The following is a 27620-nucleotide window of genomic DNA, read 5'->3' as shown; positions in this document are numbered from 1 at the left end:
AATTTTTTAGAGTCCCTCAGGATATATTTTTTTTAAACTTAAAATTTAAATGGAATGAGATAATTATATAAAAATATTCTCTAATATGTAAAAATAAATATTTTAAATCATTAATACAACTAATTATTGTAACTATTTATGAATGTACTGTACATTAGAAATTAGTTTATATGTATCACAATTATCCAAAATTTCAGTTTATCTATATACAGTTGAAATTACATTAGTACTTAAATGAAATTTAATTTTAAAAAAATTAAATTTTAATATTGAAAGATAAACAAGCCCAGCTAAATAAGTTTCTACTGTATTTTTAAAATAAATTATATGAATTTAAAATAGAAAATAATAACAAAGTTAAATTATTAAACTAAGTTATGTTAAATTATTTCTTACCAATCACAAACTAGAATTACATGACAGTTATAACTGATGATAAAATAAAATAAATGTAAGTTACTGGATTTTAAGACTATTATGTACATATTTTCTACTCCTTAAATGGATATTCTAATAGATAGTAACCATTAATGGCATGCAATAGCTAACAAAAGTATAAAGTTAATAAAAAAAGCAATTGCAAAATTACATCATAAATTTGATCTTACTACTACTATCCACATAATAATACTATCCATTAAAAAGCTAAAAAATATAAGACAAAATTTTTTTATGATTTTTTCACCCTCTCTAGTTTTCATTTTCTATTATTTATGTTTAAAAATTCTTCCTACATGTCCTATATATATAAATTTTTTAAAACTGACTTTACAGAATACCACCTATTTAGAAAATACACACATTATTTGTATGATCTCTATGTTTAGATAATAAATTTATAAATTAATTCTGAATTTCAGAATAATGTTTCTATCCATATTTTTTAATCTAATTATTACTTAAAATTATCAATCATATATCATATTACTAATTATAAAAGATTATAGAAAACATTTTTATACCATTTTCTCGTAGCACACATTTTAGCACCTAAATGATGTTCTCCTGAATACCTATTACATGGTAATACTTCAAATCCAGATTCTTTATCAAAAATTCGTAAATAACGAAATATCTAAAAAAATAAAATTTTATATTTAAATAAATTTAATATTTCTTTTATAAATAATAAAAGTTCTTTACATTTGTTATTTTTTGGAAAAATATAATCTTAAATTATATTCATGTAAAAAAATTAAATAAATAAAACTTCAGTTTTCTTAACCAGTTTGATCTTATATGAGAAAAATATAAATTAATTTATATAAAAGAGTTATTTACAGTTTATATGTTAGACTATACTAAATTATATAAAAATTTAAATATTAAAAAACTGCTAAAAAGCATTCATACTTCATTAATATAGCAATACAAATAAAAATACAAAATTATAGATATATTTATATTTTTTCACATTAATGTAATGAGAAAAAATATAAATATATTTGTAATCATTTACAATTATTGTTGTTGAATTTTCTTTATAAATAGTAAAATTGATTCTACAAGGTGAGAATTAAATTTTCAACTTGTAGAAGGCTGCAAACATGATTCAATAAGAATAATATTAACCAAATTCTTTTCTTGAAAATACACATAGTGTGATTTAATATAATTTTCATTCATTACTTTCACTATTTATCAAATAATGTGAAACTACATCCACATTAATAACATATAAGGCATAATTTAGTGTCAATGAAATTGTAAACAAACTTGCCCTGCTGCATCTTCCATTTTTAATTTATATGACACCCACTATAGTTTATTGGAATCACCAAGTTGTTTGTTTTGGTGATTCCAACAAATTATAATTGATCTCTTAGTGATATAAAGTACTCTTTACAGTTTTTCCTTTGCAAACATTTATTCTTTATAAAATTCTTATAAATTCATTATTTCATTTTATTCATCTTTACCAGTGATAAGAATTTAGTCTCCCTCCTCATACCATCTACCACTACAACTGTCATCACTCACTAATTGCTATGCCACTACTAAGATTGCCATCACTCACTGATTTCCAAAATTGGGTAAAACATTTATTTCATTCTTTCATATTCTAGAAGTTTTGGATCTTTAGAAGTTTGGTGATGTTTTTGTGACTGGAAATGTGCCATAGGAACTTAACTCTTGTTTATGTCATTTTAGTCTATAGTAAAATTGATTACAAGGTCTGTTCAAAAAATACGCGGACTGACGTCATAAAACAAAATGTACTTTATGTAGAAGTTACATGTCTGGGTCCCCTTCAAAGTACTCTCCTTCCCAATGCACACACTTATCCCAATGGTGTTTCCACTTGTTGAAACAGTCCTGGTACGCTTCTTTTGTAATGTCCTTCAGCGTCTTTATCGCATTTGCCTTAATCTCAAGAATCATCTCAAATCTTGTTTCCCAAACTCAAAAGACTCTTCAAAGGAAGAAGAGAAAGTCACAAGGAGCAAGGTCAGGTAAGTAGGAGGGGTGGGGAAGAAGTGTGATTGAGTGTTTGGCCAAAAACTCAAGAGTTCTGAGGGCTGAATGGACTGGAGCGTTATCGTGATGGAGAAACCAGTCGCCACTCCACATTTCTGGCCTTTTGCAATGGATGGCATCCCTCAGACGTTTCAGAACTTCAATGTAGTAAGTCTGGTTCACTGTGGAGCCTTGGGGAGGTACTCGTAGTGAACAATACCCTTAGCATCAAAGAAAACTGTCATCATCACCTTGACATTGGATAAAACTTGGCAAGCTTGTTTGGGTCTGAGGGACCACTTGAAACATGCCGTATGCTTCATAGTGTGAGAATACAGACGAGAGTCCAGGTCCTCTAATTGTCAGATCTGTTAGACCTGCTCACCTTGTCACTGGATGGCTTAATTTTTCTCAGAACCCAAGTGGTAAGATTCTGTGTGGGGTCTGTGCACAAGCAATGAATACCAGACAAGAAGGACATTAAATATAAAATTGACAATTTAATCATTACAATCAATATTACAACAGAATATAACTGATGCAAAGGAATGACAACATGGGGAATACCTAAGTAGAAATTCTTCTTATTTCTATGTTATATTAAGCTAACCTGAGAGAGAGAGAGTTTACAATAAACTTTTACCTCGTTGTTCATGTTGAAACCTTGTATCTCGTTGATTCTCTTCCTGAGGTGGCAAGTCCGGAGGACAGGATCAGCTGGTGGAGGAGGAGCACTCACTTTGGCAATATTTTGAACGAACTCCCTGAGTGTCTGCAAACTTGCCCTTTTATTCCCAATTATTTAATAATAATAATTTCTAGAAATGAGTTATGGCATTTGAGCAGGTGGTGTGCAAAATTCTAAGATACAAGGTGTGGAGGAAGGAAGCAAAACATCCTCATTTCTGGTTAAAAGTTACATGACATAGCAGTTTTGCAGGATGTTAAAGTTTTATAACCTTTTTAGGTTATATTAACTTTATTCCAAATTTATGTCCTTTTTAAGTGTTTTTAGGTGAAATTAAAGTAATTTATTTATTTAAGTTTATTTAGGGTAAAAATTATATAACTCAATTTTTTAGAGTCCCTCCGGATTATCACAATAGCAACATCACCGTAAGCCGTGCTGAGCATAGCAAATGTTTCAGTTGCAGATTTTTCAAGTTTAACACAAAATTTCACAGTAAGTCGTTGCTCCATCAGGTCAATTCATTCTGAAATCCGACAAACAAAAAAATTGCATTTCACTAAACACCGCATGGAAAACAAATCAAGATATCTAATCAACAAATCAAGATATCTGTAATCAGGAAATGGCTTTATCACCAGACGATCTGTACAAACCTAGCGACATCAAGCAGATTCCCCTGGAACCAACTAGAGCCGCGCAATTCAAACAGTCCGCATATTTTTTGAACAGACCTCATATGTTACACATCATTCTGTTTAACATTACAGATTCCAAGAACCTAATGACAACATTAAGTGAGGACTTGCTGTACAGCAAATGTTAAATAAAAAAATTGTTATATTATTTCAATTTCATAATCACTCTATTTCAAATTGACATTTACATATGAACACAGTCATATTTTTATTTTTTAATAAAAAATAATAACCAAAACTTTAGTAAACTGTTAAATAAGCTATATTCAAATTTTGTGTAATTAATGATTAGAAAAAAGAGTTGAAAACATTTATGCCTTCCAAACTCAACTGTATTATTATTTGCTTTATCAAAATACACGATACAACTAATATTTCTCTGATAGAAATAACACCAATGAAGCAACAGTTCTTTAGGATTTAACTTTATATATATAGTTGAACTCTGTTATAAGGAACACAGTTATAATGAGCAAAACACCATAACAATTTTAATTTACATGTATTTCCATACATTTTCTCACGGTTATAACAAACATACTTCATGAATATACCAAGCAAATTTTTGATATCTATGCAAACATATGAACATCCTTAATTGTTCGAGTAGTAAGAAAGCAGTGCCAAATTCTTGAAGAGAGTAAACTAAAAAGGTTACTTAGTTTTCGGACAACTGGATAATTAGTTTTATGACCTGCATGGATTACAGGCTTATTTATTACTTAACTTTCTTTTTGGAGATCATTCCTCACTTTGCTGACTAGCTTCCAGCCCTGCTCTGCTAATTTATTTAATCATCACTATAATTGTAAAATTACAATATACAGTGAAAACTTGATCTATCATTTTTGGCAAAACTTGGGAAAAAATGAATGAGACAGGAAAACAACTGACACAAAATTTATAATGTCACTGTTTTTAATATATAAGGTCACTTGTTTATCTGGTATGAAATGTGTATTTTCCAGTGATACACCTATATGATGGCTTTCTGTAATACTAAATGATATGGTACTTGCACAAGAACATGAGTTTATTCTACATTTTAAAAAATTGTTAAGAATACTGTAATCTGTTCTATTTTTATTTTTGTAAGAATACTTAATGTATTCATATATCAAAGGCAGCCAATCAGAAAAATTCAATATTATGTAAGAATGCATTACTTATATGGTAAACAGCAGCAGCATAACATGTGCATCTATCTATCTATATCCAGCTTATGGTGTCTGATGTTGCCTTCTGATCTCCAGGAACCCTCTCCATCTCTCTCTCTATCCATACACCATTCCTCTTTAATCCTTTTTTTCACTACATGCTAACTTTACTCCATCAAACCAAGTTTGTCTGGTCTTCCTCTTTTTTTTCTTTTTTGTGGATTGTATTCCATTGACATTTTCAGGATTCTCTTGTCACATATTCTTTTCACATAAGTTGTTTCTTCTTAATTTCTTCCAAAACAGTCTCCTTCAATCCCATTAGTTCTTTGATTCTCTCATTAATTATTCTTTCTCTTTTTGAGATTCTGCACGATCTTCTCAATGCATCCTTTTCAATTGTTGTTACTTCTCTTCTCCAGTAATCTTCCATACCTCCGTCCCATATAACAGAATGCTTTTAACAATAGCATTATAAAAAAAATACGGTCCTTGCTGCTTTTACCAAACAGCAAAATATCACAGTTTTCTGGGATCAGACGTCAAATTACCAAAGCTACAAGATCCAAGCAGGTGGGAAACATCTAGAAAAATTAGAAATTTACTTACAAGGAGCAGATGAACACACCTCATCAATCATAGAAATGCCGATGGGTTATGGAAGTCTTTCTATGATAAATTGACTTAATCTATATAAGCGGCATAGTTAACTATGATGATTTTTACTGGATGTATAATGTTTGGTTATTTGTTATTTATTTTTCTTTATGCATATTAGTTCATTTTTTATATTTATCACAATTTTTTTAAAATGTAAATGTTAATGTAAAATTGTAATAGCATTATATATTCTTTTTTTTTCTTGATCTAGTTATTTCTTCACTCCACCATATTCCATTTAATTTTTTAACTGCTCTCTTACCTTGTGCTAATCTTGTATTAATTTCTAATGTATCTCTTCTTTCTTGATGAATTTGTATTCCAAGATAATTGTAATGTTCACATCCCTCAATCTTTTCTCCTTCTTCCAGTTCCATGTCTGTTTTAGCCCCTCCTATGTATAAATATTTTGTTTTACTCATGTTTATATACAAACCTCCTTTAAAATATTCCTCTTTTATTTTTCTTGTCATGTATTCTAGATCATCCTTATCCTCTGCCATTATCACCTGATCATCTGCAAATTGCAATGTAAACATTGGTTTACTGTTAATATCTATCCCCATATTACAACATTTCCTTTTCCATATTTTCAATACTCCTTCTAAGTAGATTTTAAATAAAGTTGGTGAGATACAACATCCCTGTCTTAGTCCTTTTGATACCATAAATCCTTCTGATATTTTTTTTACAAATTTTTATTTTTGTTATGGATTCTCTATATAATTCTTTAACTACTTTAATAAGCATGTTATTAATATTTATCTCTTTTAATGTCTCCCATAATTTTGATGTTGGAACATTATCATATGCTTTCATTAAGTCTATAATCAACAAATGAGTTTCCTGTCCTGTTGATAATCTTTTTTCCATAATTAGTTTTATACAGAAAATATTGTCCATACATGATCTTCCTGTTCTGAATCCACTCTGCTCTTCTTTTTCTTTTGTTTGATATTCTTCTTCAATTAGATCTATTATTATTCATCCATATAATCTATTAAATGTTGCTGTTACTGTAATTCCTCGATAGTTCTCACATTTTTATTTCCTATTTTATAGATAGATGACAAAAAAGCAAATTTTCCATTCTTTTTGAATGTCTTCTTCATTAAGACACCTTTCAAATAATTTTGTTGTCATTCTAAATAATTTTTCTGTTCCATTTTTTTATCAATTCTGCTGGTATTCCTCCAGGACTGCTTGCTCTATTATTCTTCAGTTTCTTACATGCTTGTTTAATCTGTTTTGTCTCTAAATAAATTGATATATCCTTTTCTATGTTTATATCTTCTGTCATAAATTGAATTCTATCTTCTGTTAATAAATTTTTATAATATTCTTTCCATTGTTTAACTGAGATAAACTGTCCTTTATTACTATTATTTTCATTTCTAATATTTTTTAGGAATTTCCATGCCTCAGTGCATTTTCTTCCTCCTATATATGTTTCTATTTCTCTACAATTTCTATCCCAACCTGTTGTGACATGAGTTGGTAATGATGTTTTACCGTATTATACGAGTCTCTTTTAGCGTGTTTATACGAACACAATCGCAACTTTTTTGTCCTGTTATATGAATCCGTATTCTATGAACCTGTGTTATAGGGGATCTACTGTAATTTGTCTTCCAAAAATATTAAGATTAACTTTCATCATTCTTTCATCTATTGTTTCAAAATTGGTAATATTTCTCTTAAATTTTTTTATCTTCATGGATACACCATATTTTTATCTTTTTTCTTTTGGTACACCAGAGTAAATATGCATATTATCTTCAAGTCCTTTCCTTTTTGTTTCTGTTAAGATCACAAAGTCAATTTTCATTCATTTTATTTCTTTAACTCTTTTCCCTTTGATCTGATTCCTTGTACATTCCATGTAGCAAAATTCATTGTCTGTTTACCTTGCCTTAGTCGTTTACCATATAATTCATCTGGTTTCATTTTCCTGGAGCTTTCTGTTGTGATGCAATTTTTATTTTTTTTATAGGAGATAATGTGGACAATAGGCCTACACCCTATCAAAAAACAGCTTCTTATTCGAACCTTCCGACATTAATTAATTAATTAATAAATCTGAAGTCGTCTACGTGGTATGGAAGATTATATGGAAAAGTGCATTTCTAATTTTTCAGATAACCAGTTCAAAATACTTTTTCATATATCACAATCTTTATCTGAATTATATAATATGCATATAATTTATGATGGTAGCCATCATAACTTCTGTCTTCAATGCTCTGAACCTTACTGTCCCAATGCTGCAGCAGCTAACCTAAAGCGGAAATAGTTTAATTGTCTTTTAGCAAAGTGGTTTTAAGTGGTTTTACTAGAAAATGTGCCCAAATATATACAATAAAATAAAATAAATTTAACTGCTGTTTAAATAATCACAAGAATTAGCCAGGAAAAGACAATAATCTATCTCTCTCTTTCAGAATGATTACAATATTATACTACAGTAATGAACTTTATTACTCTAAATACAGTGTATTAAGAGTAGCTACAGTCGACCCCCCTATAATTACGGTCCCTATAATTACGATTTCTATAAAACTACGAAAAAATATACATATTTTGGAAATGTTGAGTCGGATTAGTGTAGAATTGATTAATTTTATGGAAGAAAACCTTTCAATCAGCCGTAGTCCGTAAACTTGACACGTGTCGGGCTGTGATTGGAACGACTTGTAAGAAATCGGATTCCTAATAAATTGGAACGTATCTATATCTTATAGGGGGGTCGACTGTATTTGGAAAATTGGTTTAGTTTCATATATTTCATATACAAATGTTGGAGTTTAACTTTTAAATATTGCATGCTTTCATTTTTAGTACAAGAAAATCAGTGTTTCAAATTTAGCACCCTTCATTGTGAATAGAACAATTGATGCAGAATAACAGCTTTCTTTTAGTTAAAATACAAAACAAACATTATGGAAAAATGAACAATGCAGGAATGAATAATATGGGAAAAATTAACATTATATGTATAGGTAGTTATTTGGGACTGAAGGAAACTGATAGATGTGAGAAAATGATTGACATGGGAATGATAGATCAAAGTTTCACTGTATTGTACTTAGAAACAAACTTTTCTACAAGAAATATGTCTATGAAGAAAAGAAAATGTCTCTCAGTTTATGAAAAAGTAGAAATTACTCATAAGTTAAAACATGGTACTAAAAATGCTGAAGTGTATAGAAAGTTTTCTTTGTCTTCTTCAACAGTATTGACATTATGGAAAAATAAAGCAATCATCAATTTTAAAATCTGTAGATAAAAAGACTAACTGAAATTGGGCATATTATTAATTAGCATTATCTTTAATTACAAAAAAATAAATTGTTTAATATTAATTATTTTGTAGTTTATATAACTATCAATAAAAAACACTATAATGTAATTACATACTTTTTTGTTTTTTAAATCTATCAACTTATTTAGAATTAAAAATTAAAAAATAGATTTCACTAATCATCAGTGGCATTGCTACAAATTTTGCCATCCACGGGACACCCCCTACATGTTTGCACCAAAAGTCACCCATTCTTCCCCTGCTCTTTACAGATATAACAAGTAATAGTTATAATGAGGAAATCTTGCTAGTCCTCTAGTGCTCATTATAACAATTCAAATATATAAAATTACATCCTACATATAATAAAATTGCATAATTCAAAAGTCAAATTCTATTTATATTATTTCTACTTATTTAAATTAATTCAAAATATTTGCTATATTAATATCAGAATAAAATAAATTTCCTATTTGTCACTTTTTGAAGTTAAAAATTTATGAAATGATAGTATAAAATTGAATCTGTTTGATGTTGAATTTTGAAATCACTTTCACAAAGAATATGAAAGTTATAATTGCTATTCTTCCATGCTATCTTATTCCATTGATCAACTCCTAATTACTGTTTACTTTCCCAAAGTTGAAAAAAATCTTAAAAAGCAAAATAGTTTGAGTCAAAACTCATACATGATGAATTGAAGAAAATTTTTCAATAACTGAAAGAAGCTAATTTTTCTAAATATTTCCTGAATTAGAGAAAATGTATTTAAGTTCAGGATGTGATTATTTTAAAAATATTAAACAAATTTTTTATATCCTAACATAAATTGACTTTTTGATTCATTCTTAAAACTTTTTAAATATACCTCATAGAATAACTACAAAATGTAATCATAGAATGTCCCACAAAATACAGGACACTGTCAACTGGGTGATGGATGACTTAGCACTGGATATCTAGGTGACAAAATAAGAGATGAATAATAGACACAATACAAAATTTTTTGTTTTTTTTTATTAAAACACCATTCTTTTCTATTGATCTACTACCTGGTAAATTTAAATAATATTTTTTAAGAAACGAGTGAAACAAGTTAAAAGAACAATTTTGTAATTAACAAACAATTATACATGTAAAAATAAATAAATAATGTATTTAACAAGTAAATAGAAAAGTCCCAAAAGAGTTGATATCTACCCAAAAGTAGCAAATATACATAAAAACAAAGACAACAATTACAGAAAATTACATGGGTAGGCTGAAAAGTAATGCACACATGCTTGTAGAACACGAACAAAAACAAATAGCAAGATCGGGCAAAAAGTACATTAAAGTACAATTTTTAAGCTTCAAAATCATATATTTATTTTTCAATATAGTCACCGTTAAGGCTAACACATTTTTCCCAATGTGTAACAAGTTTTTTCATTCCGTCACTGAAAAATTCTTCTGACTTTTCTCGAATCCAGGACTTGACAGCTGCCTTCACCTCATCATCCAAGGTGTAATGATCACCCTTGAGTTCTCTCTTGAGTACAGGAAAAAAATAAAACTCGCAAGGCACAAGATCAGGGGAATAAGGAGTGTGTGGAATCGGTTCAAACTTCAGGTTTCTCAGAGCCTATCCAGTTGTACGTGAGGTGTGTGGACGAGCGTTGTCATGTTGCAAGATTATTGGCACCAGGCTGCCTCTAACATGACAAACTCAACATTGGAGGTGTTTTAGAGTCTATATGTACTGAGAAGAATTAAACATTGCAACGAGGGGCATACAGTAATCGTCTGTGGCAGTGATCGGACATCCGCTGTGTGTTTCATCAACAATTATGGCTTTTCCAGGCTCACAACCACAAAATTTTATTATCCATCGATTTACAGTAGACCTATCAACAGCATTGACACCATAAACAGCCTTTAAATGATAATTAATCTCAGTAGGAGTCACTTTTTCAGTAGTTAAAAATTCGATAACAGCACAGTGTTTAACTCGCGTTGACATAGCACTAGAACATATCTCTATATTTCCGCTTCTCAAAATATACTGAATGAACGTAACAACCTCAAACTGCACATACACATAGAGGGGGAATGTTACTTCCATATGCCACCTGGCACACTTCTGAAAATCATTTCGTTCGCGCTCTACAAGCATGTGTGCATTACTTTTCAGCCTACCATCGTAAAAATACATTATGTTATACATTAAATACAATGTACTGTACATTAAAACAAAAAAGTATAAAAGTTCTTCAAAAGAATTTATTTTCAAAGAACCACTTTTCTTTGATATGCTTTGTTAACCACTTCTGATTTACAATAATTAACCATGCTACAGTACATTGTTCCAAAACATTTCCCTTTTTTAAGTTGGAAATAACTTGTAACTCAGTTTTTAACTTATAATTCATACCTCAGAAGTCTTAACAATATTTATATTTATATGCAGTTTACCAATATTTACAAAAATAAATAAATAAATAACAAAATATCCACAAAATCATATGTTTGCTAATCATGCAAACATTTTTAAGTTTCTGTCTCCCAGTTAACCATCACCCACTTGACTAAAACCAATTGTAAATTGCCCAGTTGACCGCTACCTAGTTGTCATTACTCCAAAATAAGATTAAAAAATGGACAATTAACAAATGGTGATTAAAGCTTTAAGAAAGTATTTGTTATATATGAGATGTTAAATAGCAAAACTAATATAAATGAAAATTTTACTTACATGCTCTTTAAATGAATTTTGTTGTTGTTTAGATTTTGTAAGAAAATAAGCTAAAGCCCATTCTCCACTTATTAACTGACGATATGCTTTTTCGTAATCTTGGTGCTGCTTGAAATCTGCTATAATATTTCGTAATTCTTCTTTATTTATTTTCAATGGTCTGAACCTATTATATCAAAATAAATTCATAAAAATGCAGTAATTATTGTTTGAATTAATTTTAACCCACAATCACATAAAGTATTGAGATTTTCTGGAACTACTAGTTTTCTTATAGGCACTTTTCACCAGATTCACTTAATTAGTTGTGCTTACATGATATACTCTTGCTACATGTAACTAAGTGAAAATTTCAGTCAAAAAACTTTCTACTTATTACAAGCTCTCAAAAAAAAAACCACTGTAGAAAACTGCCACCTTATGCATTTACATGCATAATATGACAATTTTCTACAGTGGAATTTTGTGTACAACTTTTATCATACAATTGCATGCATATGCAGCAATTTTTCACTCTGACAACATTTCTGATGATTTGACATAATTAAAAATCCATTATGGAGGTCTCTCACAATTGCCACAAGAGCAATTGTGACAATGCATGATATCATTTATATGCATGATAAATAAGATGGCAGTCTGCAACTTGCTATGACCTTCAACAATTTAAATGTTTTTGAGGCTTTTGTTTTATACCTGAAACACTTTAGCTCTCTTGTCATTTATTTCCAACTGTATTCATTTCAAATTAACCCACACTATTACAAAGTTTCAGTCTTCCTATGGAAACCTTGAAAGTAAACAAAACAACATCTCATAAATTAAATAAAGCATGACATTAAAATTTGACAGAGAAGACATGTTACAGAATTATTCAGAATGGTCAAATTCAAGAAACAGCAATTACATGTGAAAAATCAATAGAAAATTGCTACATCATGCATGTTCACATGTTAATAAAATGCTTTACAAATTTATTGGGTTTCATGAGGTTTGTTTATATTAATAAAACTGAATGCAGTTATGGGTTAATAGAAAACTTTAAAAAGATAACCAAAGATTAATAAAGTAAAATCATCTTAAATAATATAAGACTAAATTATAATTATATGGATATAGTTAATAAAAATACAGTAGAATATATCAGTATATAAATTTAAACAGTACAGTCTAAAATTCTACTGTAGAATTTTCAAATAGATTGCTTGTTTATTCATTTATAAAAATTTAAACTCAGTATAAATTACCAATAATACTGTATATTTACAACTTTTCTAATTAGTAAGGTAGAATGTTGTTTAAAGACTATTTTGTTTCTTTGACAAGATATTGAAAAATTCTTTAACACAACACTTACACAACCAAAAATCCAGCTCATAAAACACAACATTGGAGAAAAACAAACATTTTCAATTGTTTTTAGCAATCATTCTCAAGTTAAAGAACTTATTTGAAAACATATCAGGATAGAACATATGATGAAATATAACAATTTAAAATATAAAACAAATGCCTGATTGGCCATCAGATGTCACATGTTTGTATTGGGATGTAATTATCTAGATGTAAAAGTAATATTAAATATCCAATAATGCCCTCCAAGCTGGGGATAACATATTGTTGTCCTTCAGGTATAAAACAAAAGCCTCAAAAACATTTAAGCATGGGGATAACATGTTGTTTCTATTAGCCTTGTAAATTTCAGCATTTTCAGGTACTTAATTAAGTAGTACCTGTTAATGCAAGAATTTTGCTTTGATTATGAGGTATTGAATTTGTTTCTGAAAAGTCATAGATTCAACAATCACCTGAAATTGCTTTCTTGATCTGAAATTTAACAAAAGTAAGTTGCAATGAGGTATAAATGAACATTAGTTGAATTTCTGAAATCAAACATTATTGCAAACTCGGATAATTTTTATTAATCAAATTATTCTAACTGATTAAAAAAAAAAAACTACTAAAATAACAATTTTCAATTCTTTTTTTGCCTCCAAAGTGACATTTAAAATTCACTTATACTTAAGATTTTCCTTATTCTGTATGGAATGTCAATAGAAAAATGAACACTTCTGATACTTGCTGTTTTTTTGTCTTCAATCAAAGTTTGAACATTGCCAAATCTACTGCAAACATTCAGTGTGTTACAGAAAAGAGTCTTTTGGAAAATCTAGAACTCTTAAATGGTTTTCAAACTTCAGAGAGGGCAATTTCAACCTGAACACACACTTAGATCCAGAAAGCCAATTGACTTCAATGTGAGACAGCTAAATGCTCTAATACACAAAGATGGCTGTCAAACAATATGTGAACTGGTTGAGAAGATGTAATTACATAACAATTACTCAGCATTTGCATGAGATGGGAAAGATGAAAAAACATGGAGCATAGATGCCACACAATTTGGAGAACAAGCCTCTTCACTTCTGCATCTCTCCTCACTCACCATAACTGTAACAAAATAAATGTTAACCATTCCTTAGCATATCACAGGAAATAAGAAATTATACCAATATGAAGAAAAGAAAACAATAGATAAGCCATGAGAACACAAAACCTCAACCCAAGACTGAATTGCACCTAAACAGACAATGCTCCCTATATAGTGGGATTGTGATGGCATCGTCCATTTCAAACTCCTTCCAAATGAACAGGATAATCACAGCTAATCTCAGTAGTCAAGTATCTGAATCAATGTAATCTTCCCACATGACAATGCCCACCCATACAACAAATCTAACAAAGTCTACCTTTCAGGAGCTGAATAGTTCTACTCCACCCATCATACTATTCCTTGCACCATCAAATTATCATCTCTTCCAGGTTCTCTCCAACAAGCTGAAAGGAATTTCCTTTCACAATGACAGTTTCAAAATTGGATTGATGATTTCTTTGTTTCCAAATTGCCTCATTTCTACCTCAGAAGAATCAAAAAATTGCCTGAATGTTAAGAAGCTGCTTATAGTGAAGGAGAATATGTAACAGAGTGATTTGTAAGATTTGTGACTTTTTCTAGTTAACAATAAACTAGAGTAAAAATAGTACAAACTTATGTTAAACCCAATATTATTTAAATAAAATCTAACTTAGATTTCTATTTCTGATACTAGAAATAAGAAAAAAGAATATAAAAAACATAATTTTTTATTTTAATACTTTTATAATATCCAATATAAACAAACATGATAACATACATCTTTTTAGGGTATAATATGCATAAACTTTTTGAAAAGATATCTGTTTATAAATGATAATATATATACAGTTGAACCTGACTATCTCAAACATGTTTATTTTGAAATTTATTTCATCTCTTGCATTTCAGCCTAAATTCAATGTATTTTCCATATTAATCTCAAATAATTTTCTCCCAAAACCTATCTATCTCAAATTATGGGCCAAAGTGTCAGTTACAAATGCAAAGCTACATTTTGATAGCATGAACTGTAGTCAAGAAACATCTCTTGCAATACATATCTAGTTACAATTAATGCTGCTTTTCTCTAACTGACCACAAGTTTGATTTGCATCTTATTGGTTAAAGACAGTTGGGCATCAGAAACTATTGACAAAACTATTTCCATTAAGGTATGTCAAAAATGCCTTATTTATACCTAATACAGATACTTGCTATTATATTAATAAAATATTATACCTCCAGTCAAACATATTACAGTATACTGTATAGGAGCTTCTATATCTCCATCTCAAATTTTTTTTTTCATTCCTGTGAGATTCAAGATAGACCAGTTCAATTGTATATGTATACATACATATATTTATACCAAACTAGTAGCAAAAAAAAAAATACAATACTTTTCTAATATTTCAGATGAAGAAAGATCTGCCACAAAATTATACATCGTTGATGATTTACTGCCTAGTAGTTAATTATAGTAATGGTAGCAGTAACTTTTTATCTGCTTTGCATTTATACTGTATATATGTTAAAATGCAGCAGTGCATCAATATATCAAAAGTACATCATAAGTGCAAAATAAAATCTTTACTTCTCATATATTCATGACACACAAAGCAATTTGTGATCTGAACTAAATCAGTGTCCTCTGGCAACAAAAATTCTAATTAACACAAACTGAACAAAAAGACAAATAACCTAAAAATTTAGAATGATAGAAAAGACTTGTAAAATTATGCCACAATGTAATTATTGTTTTATGTAAGTAGATAAAATGATAACACACTATCCTTGTAAAATTTTACCAATAAAAATAATAAATTGCCAAACAATCGCCTAAATATCAGGCTACTATATGGCTAATTAAATGATTAGAATAATTAGCCATATAGTAGCCCGATATTTAGGTGATCGTTTGGCAATTTATTATATATACTATTCGGGCTTTGAGTTGTTATTTATAATAAAAATAATTTTCTCTGTTAACAAAAATAATGGACACTTAAATTGTACAAGTCCTCATGTCAGATAATTAATTTTTATAATGCTTTATATTTATATAATATGTAAATATTTTAATATTGTGTGTGATACTTCATTTAAAATAAATTATTCCAATGACTCCCCAAATACATTCAACAATGGTGCAACTAATGTCACACCAATGTTGAATGTAACTCAATCAAGCATTCAAATCAAATTATAAATTCCAGTAACCTCATATAACATGGTAATTAGGTTTCTACAAAATATTATGTAGTGAGAACCATGTTATACAAATATAAACATCTTATAAAACCCAATACATTACAATAAAGCTACACCAACTGCCATATGATACTGGGCTATATATCAGCGATAATAATTATGAATTTCTGATTAATTTGAACCTAGAGAGAGGCGTTAGGCACCATCTCTTATTAAATTTAATAACTATAATTTAATTAAATAATTTTAGATTAAACTGGAAAAAAAAATCGGGACTCAAACCCGCAACTCCCACTTGCTGTGCATACATGTTAGCAATTATCCGGACCTCCAGTCCAATCTCCTCTTCCAGTATATTTTGACTCTAGAGAGAGCACCTAATGCCTCCCTTTAGGGTCAAATTAATCAGTAATTCATAATTATTATTGCCAATATATAGCCTGATATTATAAGCAATGTAGCTTTATTGTCATGTTATACAAAACTAAGAACCAGAACAATACAGAGAGTTATATTCTAAAAGCTAACAAAAGTTAATCAAATTTAAAAAAATAAAAAGAACCTGCAAGAATAGCAGTTCCATCTGTTTATAATTCTTTATTGTCTGCATTGTTGCTTTATTTAAATGTAAATGTTTTGCAACATATAATATTGTTTCTCCTTTTTAAAAATAATCCAAAATTTGTATTTTTGATTCAAGAGAAATAGTTTCTTATAGGCAGTATATATTTTTTAAAATTTCAGTGGATATAATTCAGGAATATAATTCATAAAAAAATTATTTCAATTTTTTGGATGCTAACACTTCTCCCATCATTTTTTGCAATAATACTGTCTCAAAAATACTGTGTGATAAATGATTTTCCTCTAGTGTCACAATTCTTAAGAATAAAAAAGTTGTAATATATTCCTAGAAAAATTAATAATTGATTAAATAAAAACCAAACTCACTAATAAAAACTTAGAAGACACAAACTGTATGTTTTGAAGTCACAATTTTTAATGGTCTCAAACAAGCAGAAGTTCAGCAGCACAGAATCCAATATAAAGATCTTCCAAAAATATAAAATATGAAAATTTTCCAAATTTTTCTTTTCTTTTAATAGCCAGCAAATCAACAGATATAGAATAGATGATATATGAACAGATAGATGAAGAGATATATATATGTTAGGCTCAAAAACTGAAATCACTCATTGAGAGAAAAAAACGGCCACAAAACGAAATTCATGTTGTGGCTTTCATCATATTTGATCACTGCGCATTGTGGTGATTAAAAAAAGCCATAATGCATTCTGAATGTTAGCTGATGCAACCATGATACGTAGGATAGGTTGTAACTTGTCAACGGGTGTATTGCAAACACTTGCAAAGTTTGTATTGTGTTCATTCTTGACCAGTGCTGCCATTTCTAGGATAATTACCCTTTTCTAGAGTAATTTCAACCTTTCAGAGTAAACCTTTCTAAATATAAGATTACCCGAAGGGTAATCTTATATTTAGAGTAATCTAGGGTAAAACTACCATGTGTTCTGATGCTTTTACTTATCACTCCACAAGTTTCGCTGGAAAAAGTTTTAGCCTAAAATCATTCTTTTTCCCTATAACTGGAGGGTTTTAGGATAGGGCAACAGAAGCTAAAAAAATAATGCAGATTGATGCTAGGTACATGGGTGTACACTGTACAGTAATACTTCGGTTTTTGCCGATAATCTGTCTGTAAACAATGGACGAAATCTGAAACCGATGATAACCAAAGTCAATGAAAACTGAGGTATTACTGTATATTACATCCAAGTAGGATTTCACTTTTCTCAACCTTCATGCCATTGAGGCATTGGCACTCTCCGTATCAGATGTAAATTAATACCTCTGATAAAGCCTAAAAATCCTAAGACATTTTAGCTCGAGCTCAAAGAGTTTTCTCAATTTAAGGTAATTTTCTGCAGTTGAAATTAATTTGTTTGTTTTAGTTAGGGCGCCTAATGTTGATAGGGGACTGCAGCTCCCAGAAATGTTTTAGCTGTTGTTATGAGCATTAATCCATCAGGTCTCTATCAGTTAGGAAACAAGGAAAGTCTTCTTGATCGACTTTATGCTCGTAATGAATTTACAATTTCTACAGTAACTTTATTAACATTTAGAACGCACCCTCAACTTTATTAACATTTCGCTCAGCATCTATGTTAATATCTGGAAGTAAACAAGGGTTTATAATGTGTCACTGTAAAAGATACTGTATTGATAAAAATGCAAATGTCACTCAAAGAACATAAAAATGCATGAATAATTAAATGTTGTTGTAAAGTAACCAAGTTAAATTTCTGCTGTATATGATGAATAATTTTGTTACCTGTGTATATAAGATGACTGAAGATAAATAAATCATAATGAAAAAGAAAGTTTTATTTTCTTATCATCGCTCGTTATTAGTTAACATCCAGAATGTGTGATGGCTTTTAATGATAATAAATCTATCGCACAGTGGTTTTTAACTTTAGCAGCTAATTTTTATTTTATCGTATATAGGTATATCAAGCACCTACAAGTACAGTAGAACCTCTATTATCCGGATTGTTCAAAATAAACAAAAATTTTACGAATTTGCTGATTTGCACCTGGCGAATTACAACACTGTTTATGTATGTGATGGAATGCATAACTTTTTTTGTTTCAACAATGTCTCACCCAGCACAGTGGTTGTAAACTCTTAAATATATTTTATGTCGTAATAAAAATAACTTGACTTATGTATTTATAAATAATTTATATTCAAATTACATCATTTCTATGACCAAGGACGGCGTAAGGCATGGACAACGTGGGTCACTGGCTATGCCTTGCGGTCTGAAGGGCCTCGCTCCTTGAAGGTTTATGCATTACTTAAAAGCCGCGAACGTGACGAAAAAATTTTACTCGTCATAAAACGATAAATAGTTTGTCAAATTTTTATTCATAAAAATTCAACAGTTTCAACTGCTTTTTATTTTATAAAATCCGTTTTCTTGCGCCACGAGAGGGCCTTTTAAACAATAGGTAGTCTGTTAGCACTGGTCAGTAGTAGTCCAAATTCAATACAAACATTTGTTTCTTGAAAATTTGATCACAATTTAAATACAGTATTTATTTTTAATATTACTGATATGTCATCGAAAAGAAAATGTGTTGTATTATCATTAAAAGAAAAATTAAAGTATTTGTTTCGATTGTCCGAATTTTTCCTTATCTGGACCACCTTCATCTCCAATAAGTCCGGATAGTCGAGGTTCTACTGTATATGTAATTAGACCTTTAGCACTTTTCAGCCAAACATAAGAAACAAATGTGTATTTTTCTCCATATATTTTATTTCTTTGAAATTTTTTAAGTATGAAAATTAAATTTCTAGGAAAACTTGTAGAACTAATGTTGATCAGCATTAAAAATTGTAAATAAAAATGTTTCGAGCCTAGAATCCATATTTTAAAGTTACAAACCACTGTGTGTCATATGATCCTGTACGTGGTTGCATCAGCTAACATTCAGAATGCATTATGGCTTTTCTTAATCACCACAACGCATAATGGTCAAATATCATAAAAGCATGACGCAAATTTTGTTTTGTGGTTGTTTTGAGTTAGCCGCAATGCGTTGTGGCCGTTTTTACAAATGCCACAACATGAATTTCACTTTATGGTCATTTTTTCACTCAATGAGTGATTTCAGTCTTTGAGCCTAACATATACACATAATATATATACAAGGGCAATTCAAATCCTTCCCCTCCATCACCATTAATGAAATTCTAGAACTGTATGTGTTGCATAGTCCCAATTTATCTTTTTTTTCCTAGGAATTCTCCCTCCACTCGCTGACACTTCTCCCATCATTTTTTGCAATGATGCTGTCTCAAAAATACTGTGTTATAAATGATTTTCCACAATTCTTTGACTGTGTTATTGATAGAACAAAACAACGTTGTAGAAATTCCACGTTATACAAGGGTTATCTGCATATGTTAAGTTTTGAATTTGGAATATAATATTCAAATTATTATTTAAAAGTCTATGTTAAAATGCTTTGTAATCAAAAATAATAATGTATACATGTATTTACATTTTTCTGAACTTTTAGCAATACATGATCAGTACATTTGTAATCTTTTACAATTGAAGAGTGGGCATGCCTACAGGCCTAAGTCAAATTATGATTTTGAGGAAAACTGATTTTATTGTTTCTTGAAGCATGAGCAAGTTAGACAGATGATAATATTGTCAGTAATGAGGAACTTCCTAATTTTTCCAGCATATGGACTCTATACCATTCCATTGGTGAAAAGCACATAGTACACTTTGGTGTCAATAGAGAGGTTGCAGCTGAAGTTTTCAGCCCAAAACGTGAATGTCGGACATTGAGCGCCGCCATCTGGCAATTCTAGAAGGTTGATAATGACATTCGCTACATCTAACATGGCGAGTAGAAGTTTGGCTTAAACTCTTCATTTTTTTGTTTTTGGGGTTAAAATTATGATATATTTTATTAAAATAATTATTTAAGCATTTATGAATAATATTGTAAAGAAAGACAATTTTAATCCAGAAATTATTTAATAATTCAATTTTTTTGCAAGTGATGTGAAGTGCCTATAGAATTTAAATATATTTCTGTTCAAAATAGCTTATCATAATTCTGTAGGAGTAGGTTTGTTCTTTCACAGCATCTTTTGCTATCAACAGTGTAATACATTTGTAAATTTTCTAAAAATAATTTCCCAAGCTGCTTTCGGATTTACATAACCACTACTTCCCTCAACAAAAGTATGAGGTAGTCCTATCGTATGGTAGGAGACACGACGCTAATTAAAACCAATTATTTAGTGTTATTAAACATCCTATAAATACTTTAAAATAGTTTAATTTGTTTATTTATCTTCACTGGTAACATTCGTCATTGTTAAACGTTTCCGCCATTTTTCAATAATATCTCATGAGTCAGTGCATGATGTGAATGCATGGCACAATGTGTTTTACTTTAAGTTCAAACGTCAAACATGTACTTCTGCTTGCCGTAAAAGTTTAACATTTGAACTTTGGCCGCAACCTCTCCATTATCTCACTTCATTTTTATGGAACTTAGGCCCTTAGGAATGTCCATGCTTCAATTATTGTTGTTAAATTTTTGTTATAAACAGTAAAAGTGATCCTATGAAGTGGAAAATCAATCCAACAAGAATAACCTTAAGCTAATTCTTTTCTTGAAATCTGATTAATATGGCAAATCTGCATTCATTATACTTCATCAACATGACATTACCAACATCAAAGTAATGCATATATCCATGAATCTATAACTTTAAAATAATGTGAACTTACATCTACATTAACAATATGTAAGATATTAGCTAATGACAATATAAACAAATTCTCCCTGTTTGCATCTGCCATTTTAAATTTGTACAGTGCTCTCTCTAGTTCATTAAAATCAATTATTATTCAAACAACTTTACAGAATAATCATTCTTAATTTAGTTAATAATGAAACTGAAAAGATTTATGCTGTAAAATCAAAAATAACATTTGTTTACACAATTATCACTACATAATAGGAATAATTTTTCTATTCATACATATTCAGTAACATCATTCAAAATAATAATTTTAAAATCTAGATAACTATATCTTACCTAAGATTCATTTTATGAGTTATAAAACCAAGATGAGCATCAAGAACCAGACTTGTGACCAAATCATCATTTTCACAGAGTTCTTTAGCAGTCATTCCAGTAGAAGGTGGATATCTAGTACTAGATTTTGTACAGCTTTCTACAACCATTTTTATTATCTGAAATATTACAATTTAAAAATTTTAAATATTTTTTATAACAATTTCAAAATATAATATTACAGATATTAATAATTTAATTACTAAAATTTTTTAAATAATAAAAAATACTTTTTTAAAGTAATAATGTTTTACAGTATAATTGGCAGAAGGCAATCATATATAATAATAAATTAATGTATAAATTTTGCATTTTAAATCAAATGATTAATTGTTATTACAGTAACATTATTGAGTTATCATCAAATAAAAATAAAAAATTACATGTAAAAATATGGTATTCTTATATTTCACAACACTAGTTGTAATTTACATTAAATAAGTAATTATTTATATATTATTAATATATCAGAAAATGACCAAGGGAAAAAAGATTTTCTCTTCTCCTAAGCAACAAAAACCTATTGTTGTAAACCAGAGCTACAGAGTTGGTAAAAAAACACTCAACTCCAACTCCAGCAAAATTAAATACCAAGTCATTTTTTTGGGGGCAGGAGCGCTCAAAGGGGATTACCCTATTCCGAATTCTGATAGGAGCATCGGGCATTAACCCAAATACTTTTATAGTTAGTATTTTTAATATTTAACTTGCATTAATATTTATTCGTATAAAAAAATTAATTTTTAACAAATATTTAATAAGAGGAAAAATGGGATTGATAAAATTCTACATCTACATATCTTTATTCTACAGCTTTTGCACTTCAATTTCACCTTTCCAGAAAAGTTAGTACAACTAAAAAGTGTGCGATCTAGCTACTTCAGTCCCTTGTTCAAAAAAGAAAAATATGATCAATTAGTTTGGCTCATTCACAAAAATAAAATCCACTCTAAATAAGTGCACTAATATTTTTGATTCATTCCTTTATTTTCCTAGGAATGAATCAAAAATATTCAAATTCAATTGGGCAAAAAATTTAACTACTAAACATAAATACTACAAAGGAAACTATTGATACATATTTAATAAATTAAATTGTTGCATTTTGTATTTAAAATAAATGAATTATAACAAAATACAAAAATATTTTAAAAAATTAATAAATATAAAATAAATTTTCTTTCATTTAAATAAAAAAAACTAAATTAAATTTTAAAATGCAAGAGTCAGAGTCGACACATTTTTCCCAACTCCGACTCCTCTGGCCAGAAATTCCTCCCAACTCCAACTCCACAGCCCTGTTGTAAACAGTATTTACATTTTTTTATATAGATTTTTTCAGGAATAATTTCAAAAAATGTTTATATTAATCATTTAGTTTATACTAAAAAAAATCTCTAAATTTTGTTGTCAGTTTTATATATCTGTCTATAATTCCTTGATCTGTACTGTACATATTATAATTATTCATTTCACAAATTATGTTGATAAGAAACTGAAAATACTGCAATCAAGAAACCTTCTTTTAAGTTAAGAGCAGAGCAAGTGCCCAAAACAATAAGATGAATATAATTAAAAGTGTCATGAAGTGGGATATGACTGCACTCTAGAGATATAATTAGTAGTCTAGAACAAGGGTGGGCAACCTTTTTTATAACATGGGCCAGAATAAATTTTACGTTTTTTCCGCGGGCCATAGTAGTTAATTGACACCTTGTGACCTGTAAATTTTTAGTCTGCAAACATGAAATAAATAAATAAATAAAAATTAATTAATTACTACAGTCGACCTCCCTATGACACCGTTGATTATTCCGTTTTATATGAATTCCATGTTGTACGAGTCACTTAGATTTTACAAATGCGTGTGCCGGGCTGTGAACGGCTCACCTATTTGTAAAATCTAAGTGACTTTAAACACAATAAAAACAGCACTATGTAGTTGGATACGACAGACATTACATTTTCTAATTGCATAGCTTTTGCACATAGATTTTCTTGATGGATGATGCGATGAGATATAAATAATTTAGAAAAATTCTGTTCTCCCATTTTTTGTTTGAATAAGGAAATGACTCCCTTATTTTTTCCTGTCATTGCTGCCGCAACACTTCAGAAAATAATATTCAATTTAAACTAGACGAATTACATCGGAAAATATTTATTTATAATTTCTTCTAAACATCTCACGGGCCGGATAGAAACTTTTCGCGGGCCGTAGCTGGCCCGCGGGCCGGGGGTTGCCCACCGTTGGTCTAGAATAGTGGTTCTCAAAGTTTAATCTGTAGATCACTGATGGTCTGCAAGCATACACCAAGTGATCAACAGATTAACCTTGTTAAAGCTTGAGAGAAAGCTTGTAATGTTCTACTCACACTTATTAATACTGGAGTGAAAATATAGCACCAAACCTTCTTTGTAGTACTTTATTATTATCTAGTTAGTCATTATCAAGATGATAAGATACTGGAGAATTGTTTAGAAGTTACTACAAAGAACGTTTGGTGCTACACAGATTAACCTAGTCACATTCTTCCAAAATGCAATTTTATGTATACTCTGCTCATATCTAGCATTGTGTTTTCTCTTCTTAGATATGAGCAGAGTATACAGAATTCCAATCCACAATAGAAAAAATGATCAGATCCTCTTCAGAATATATTGTGATAACAAAATATAACATCAAAGAATAAATCCAAACAGCAAAGAGATGTATGAATACGTAGGGACATCATCATTCCAGTGCAAACATTGTTGAACAGAGACTAATGTCATATGGGACAAAGTAGATACACTTGAGCCAACACGTCACTGCCAAGTCTACATGGATATACAAGAGAAGATTAACTAATATAATCAACTGTATAGACCCAGAAAACTTAGCAAGATCTTGGCAGTGATTAAAATGTTTTCTAGCTAACCACCATGAATCCCATTAAAATAACATTACTTCATTTTATTTTATTACTGTTAAAAATAAAAAGACAAGGAGAAATTGTTATTTAATTATTTTTATTTTGTATTTATGTATATAATCAAAACTTATAAGTGTACAAAAAATAACTTTAAATAAAGCATTTTATTCTATTTCTGGTAAACTTAAATATTTTAAAAAGTCATTGTAAATGTGTATATTATATAATTTTGATATTCAGTATTTGAATTAATTTCAATAAGTTTGCTTAAAACTTGTATTACTATTTAAAGATTAAACTATAAGAATTTGAACTAAATAAATGTTTATTACTAAATTTTCTATTTATGCATTTCTTAGTCTTTGAAATTGTTTACATAACTTTTTGTGACAGAGAATCAAGCTATAGTAGACTGTAAATTCATATGGCAAAAAATCACTGTAATCATCAATGAGGCACTATAATTCAACAAACAGCATAAAATAGCAATGTCTACACGCTTGGTAATCATCTGGCACAGTTTCCTTGCTTTATTCTTTTTAACACCTACAGTTAAAATGATTAGTTATAATATAAATTCAATTATTAATTTTATAACAATAGTCTAAATTTGAGATATTAAAATAAAAAGAAAACTTAAGTTTCTAAAAATAAATTTGACATAAATTATTTAATTTAAAAAAATACTCATCAAACTTTTATCATTAATTTTTAATTATAAATTGCTGTATTGATGTAGCCTATTCAATATTATCATTTATTACTGAAAATAAAAAATCTATTGTAATAATACAAGTTTGATTTTTAAATGTTCTCAAAGCTTTTACTGAAAATATGACTTTTGACTTTTATCACTACAATTTCAAAAAATTGTAGTGATAAAGTCAAGTCATTTTCATACCTTTTTAATCCAACAGTCATTTTATAATCATGTAATAGACTTAAATGAACATTAAATTATTCTCTGATAATAAATTTTTTGCCAAATTGGCAATAATTCCCTAATTAATTATGCTTGAAAGTAAACAAATATACCTGTACATCTTGTTACTCATGGCAAATAAAAACATTATTTTCACTTCAAAATAATAATAATAAACATGAAAATCTATTTATTTATTTTTAATTTTTGAAACAATCTACAAATTTAAAGTATGTATTTGTACAAAAGAAACTATATATCAATTAGAACTACTATAAGCATTAGTTTTAAAATATTTAAATTTTTGAACACAAATATATAGAAGTTAGTTTTTGTTTCTCTTCAGTGAGTTCAGTCTAATTTTTTTTAACTTGATTGATATTTAAATTATTATTCATAATTTCTGATTATTATTAACATTTAATAATTAATAGTTCTGTTTAAAAATTATTTTTTAAAAATTTCAATCTACAAAGTTTAAAATCATAATAATTCATATATAAATTTAAAACTGTTTACATTATACAAAGTTAAAGGAATTGAATTTACTGTATATTATTTGGAATTTTATATTTGATTATCTAATCAATTGATTTAATAGCAGAAAGTAATGAAAAATACAGTATACTATATTAATATAGGCAATTAAATGATCAAATTAAAAAATTTATCATCAATGAACAATACAACTCATAATAGATAAGGTAAATTCAGTTTTAGAATGGGTAAAAACATGCCACTGTAGAGTCATCCTAAAAAGATGCGATATTGTAAATACAGTGGGTGATCGGTTAATGAACAGATCGGACAACGAACAAATCGAATAACGAACACTTTCGCGAAAGATTTTTATGTTCAGACAACGAACACATGATCGGATAACGAACACCCCTCAGAACAAACACAAGAAGAAGCGACGTAAAATAACGAATACCGATTGGACTTTCCTGACGTTTGGGCAACAATTCGAAACTTTTCGGAGTGTGGGAGACGTCGACATCGATGCTCAAGCTGGTATATACCGATTGGATAGTATTCCCTCAAACTTTGAAACTCTCTCTCTTATAATTCCAGCCTTTTATTTTTCTGACAAAACGATTCTTTTATGTGTCGGGTAGACACTCGTTAAGTTTTGCATCGGTTTTTATTTTCGAAAGGTGAGATTATTTTCGAATATTAAAGATTAAAGAGTGGGCAGAAGATTTCTGATGTTGCTGGGCAGTATGGCTTGAACAGGTATACAATATGCGGCAGTTCAATCTAATTTGAGAAAGATACTATATTATCAAGAAGACTCAAGCAGCTAAAGGGATAACAAAAATCACATCTGAGAAATATAGAACATCGAAGAGTTCATAATGGAACCTGAAACAGATCTGACGACAGAAGAACGCCATGAACTCTTGAATGAAGAAAACGAAGAAACTCGGCGAGATATGTTTTCTTCTGTAAAAGAGGATTAATGCCGATATCTATTATTAAAGATCCTTTGAAGAAGTGTGAATTATGTCAGAACAATGGTCCTAGAATGGCATCCAAACCAGGTTGAGGCTTGGGATTTCTACAATTGCAATGCTATTAATTACTTACGAAAAATCCTGAAGAAGAGAGAAAAGCAATCGACATTAGACAGATTCTTTAACCCTTTCAAATGGAAAAAAATATGACTAATAAAAATGCAAGACTGTGTACATATGTATTTTTATTATTACATATAAATAAACGTAGTAAGAAAGTATATACTTTTTATTTTGGGGGGG

At 29.1% G+C, this 27620-nt stretch overlaps 1 protein-coding gene across 4 annotated transcripts in view; it reads right to left on the bottom strand.

The window, feature by feature from the left end:
- LOC111636078 (histone-lysine N-methyltransferase KMT5B-A-like) overlaps positions 1-27620 on the bottom strand; it is a 92165-nt gene that overhangs the window by 50664 nt on the left and 13881 nt on the right. For all 4 annotated transcript variants that reach the window (XM_023381248.1, XM_023381244.1, XM_023381245.1 and 1 more), the window contains exons 3-5: positions 21985-22142; positions 11696-11861; positions 963-1075 (exon numbers count right to left, since the gene is read on the bottom strand). In XM_023381248.1, coding sequence (XP_023237016.1) covers positions 963-1075; positions 11696-11861; positions 21985-22133 — 428 coding nt within the window. In that variant the 5' untranslated portion in view covers positions 22134-22142. The remainder of the gene's footprint in view (positions 1-962; positions 1076-11695; positions 11862-21984; positions 22143-27620) is intronic.

The sequence above is a fragment of the Centruroides sculpturatus genome, unplaced genomic scaffold (genome assembly GCF_000671375.1).
Source record: "Centruroides sculpturatus isolate CEXI.00-Female unplaced genomic scaffold, Cexi_2.0 scaffold923, whole genome shotgun sequence".
NCBI classification, from domain to species: domain Eukaryota; kingdom Metazoa; phylum Arthropoda; class Arachnida; order Scorpiones; family Buthidae; genus Centruroides; species Centruroides sculpturatus.
This window is presented reverse-complemented; position numbering and strand designations above follow the sequence as displayed.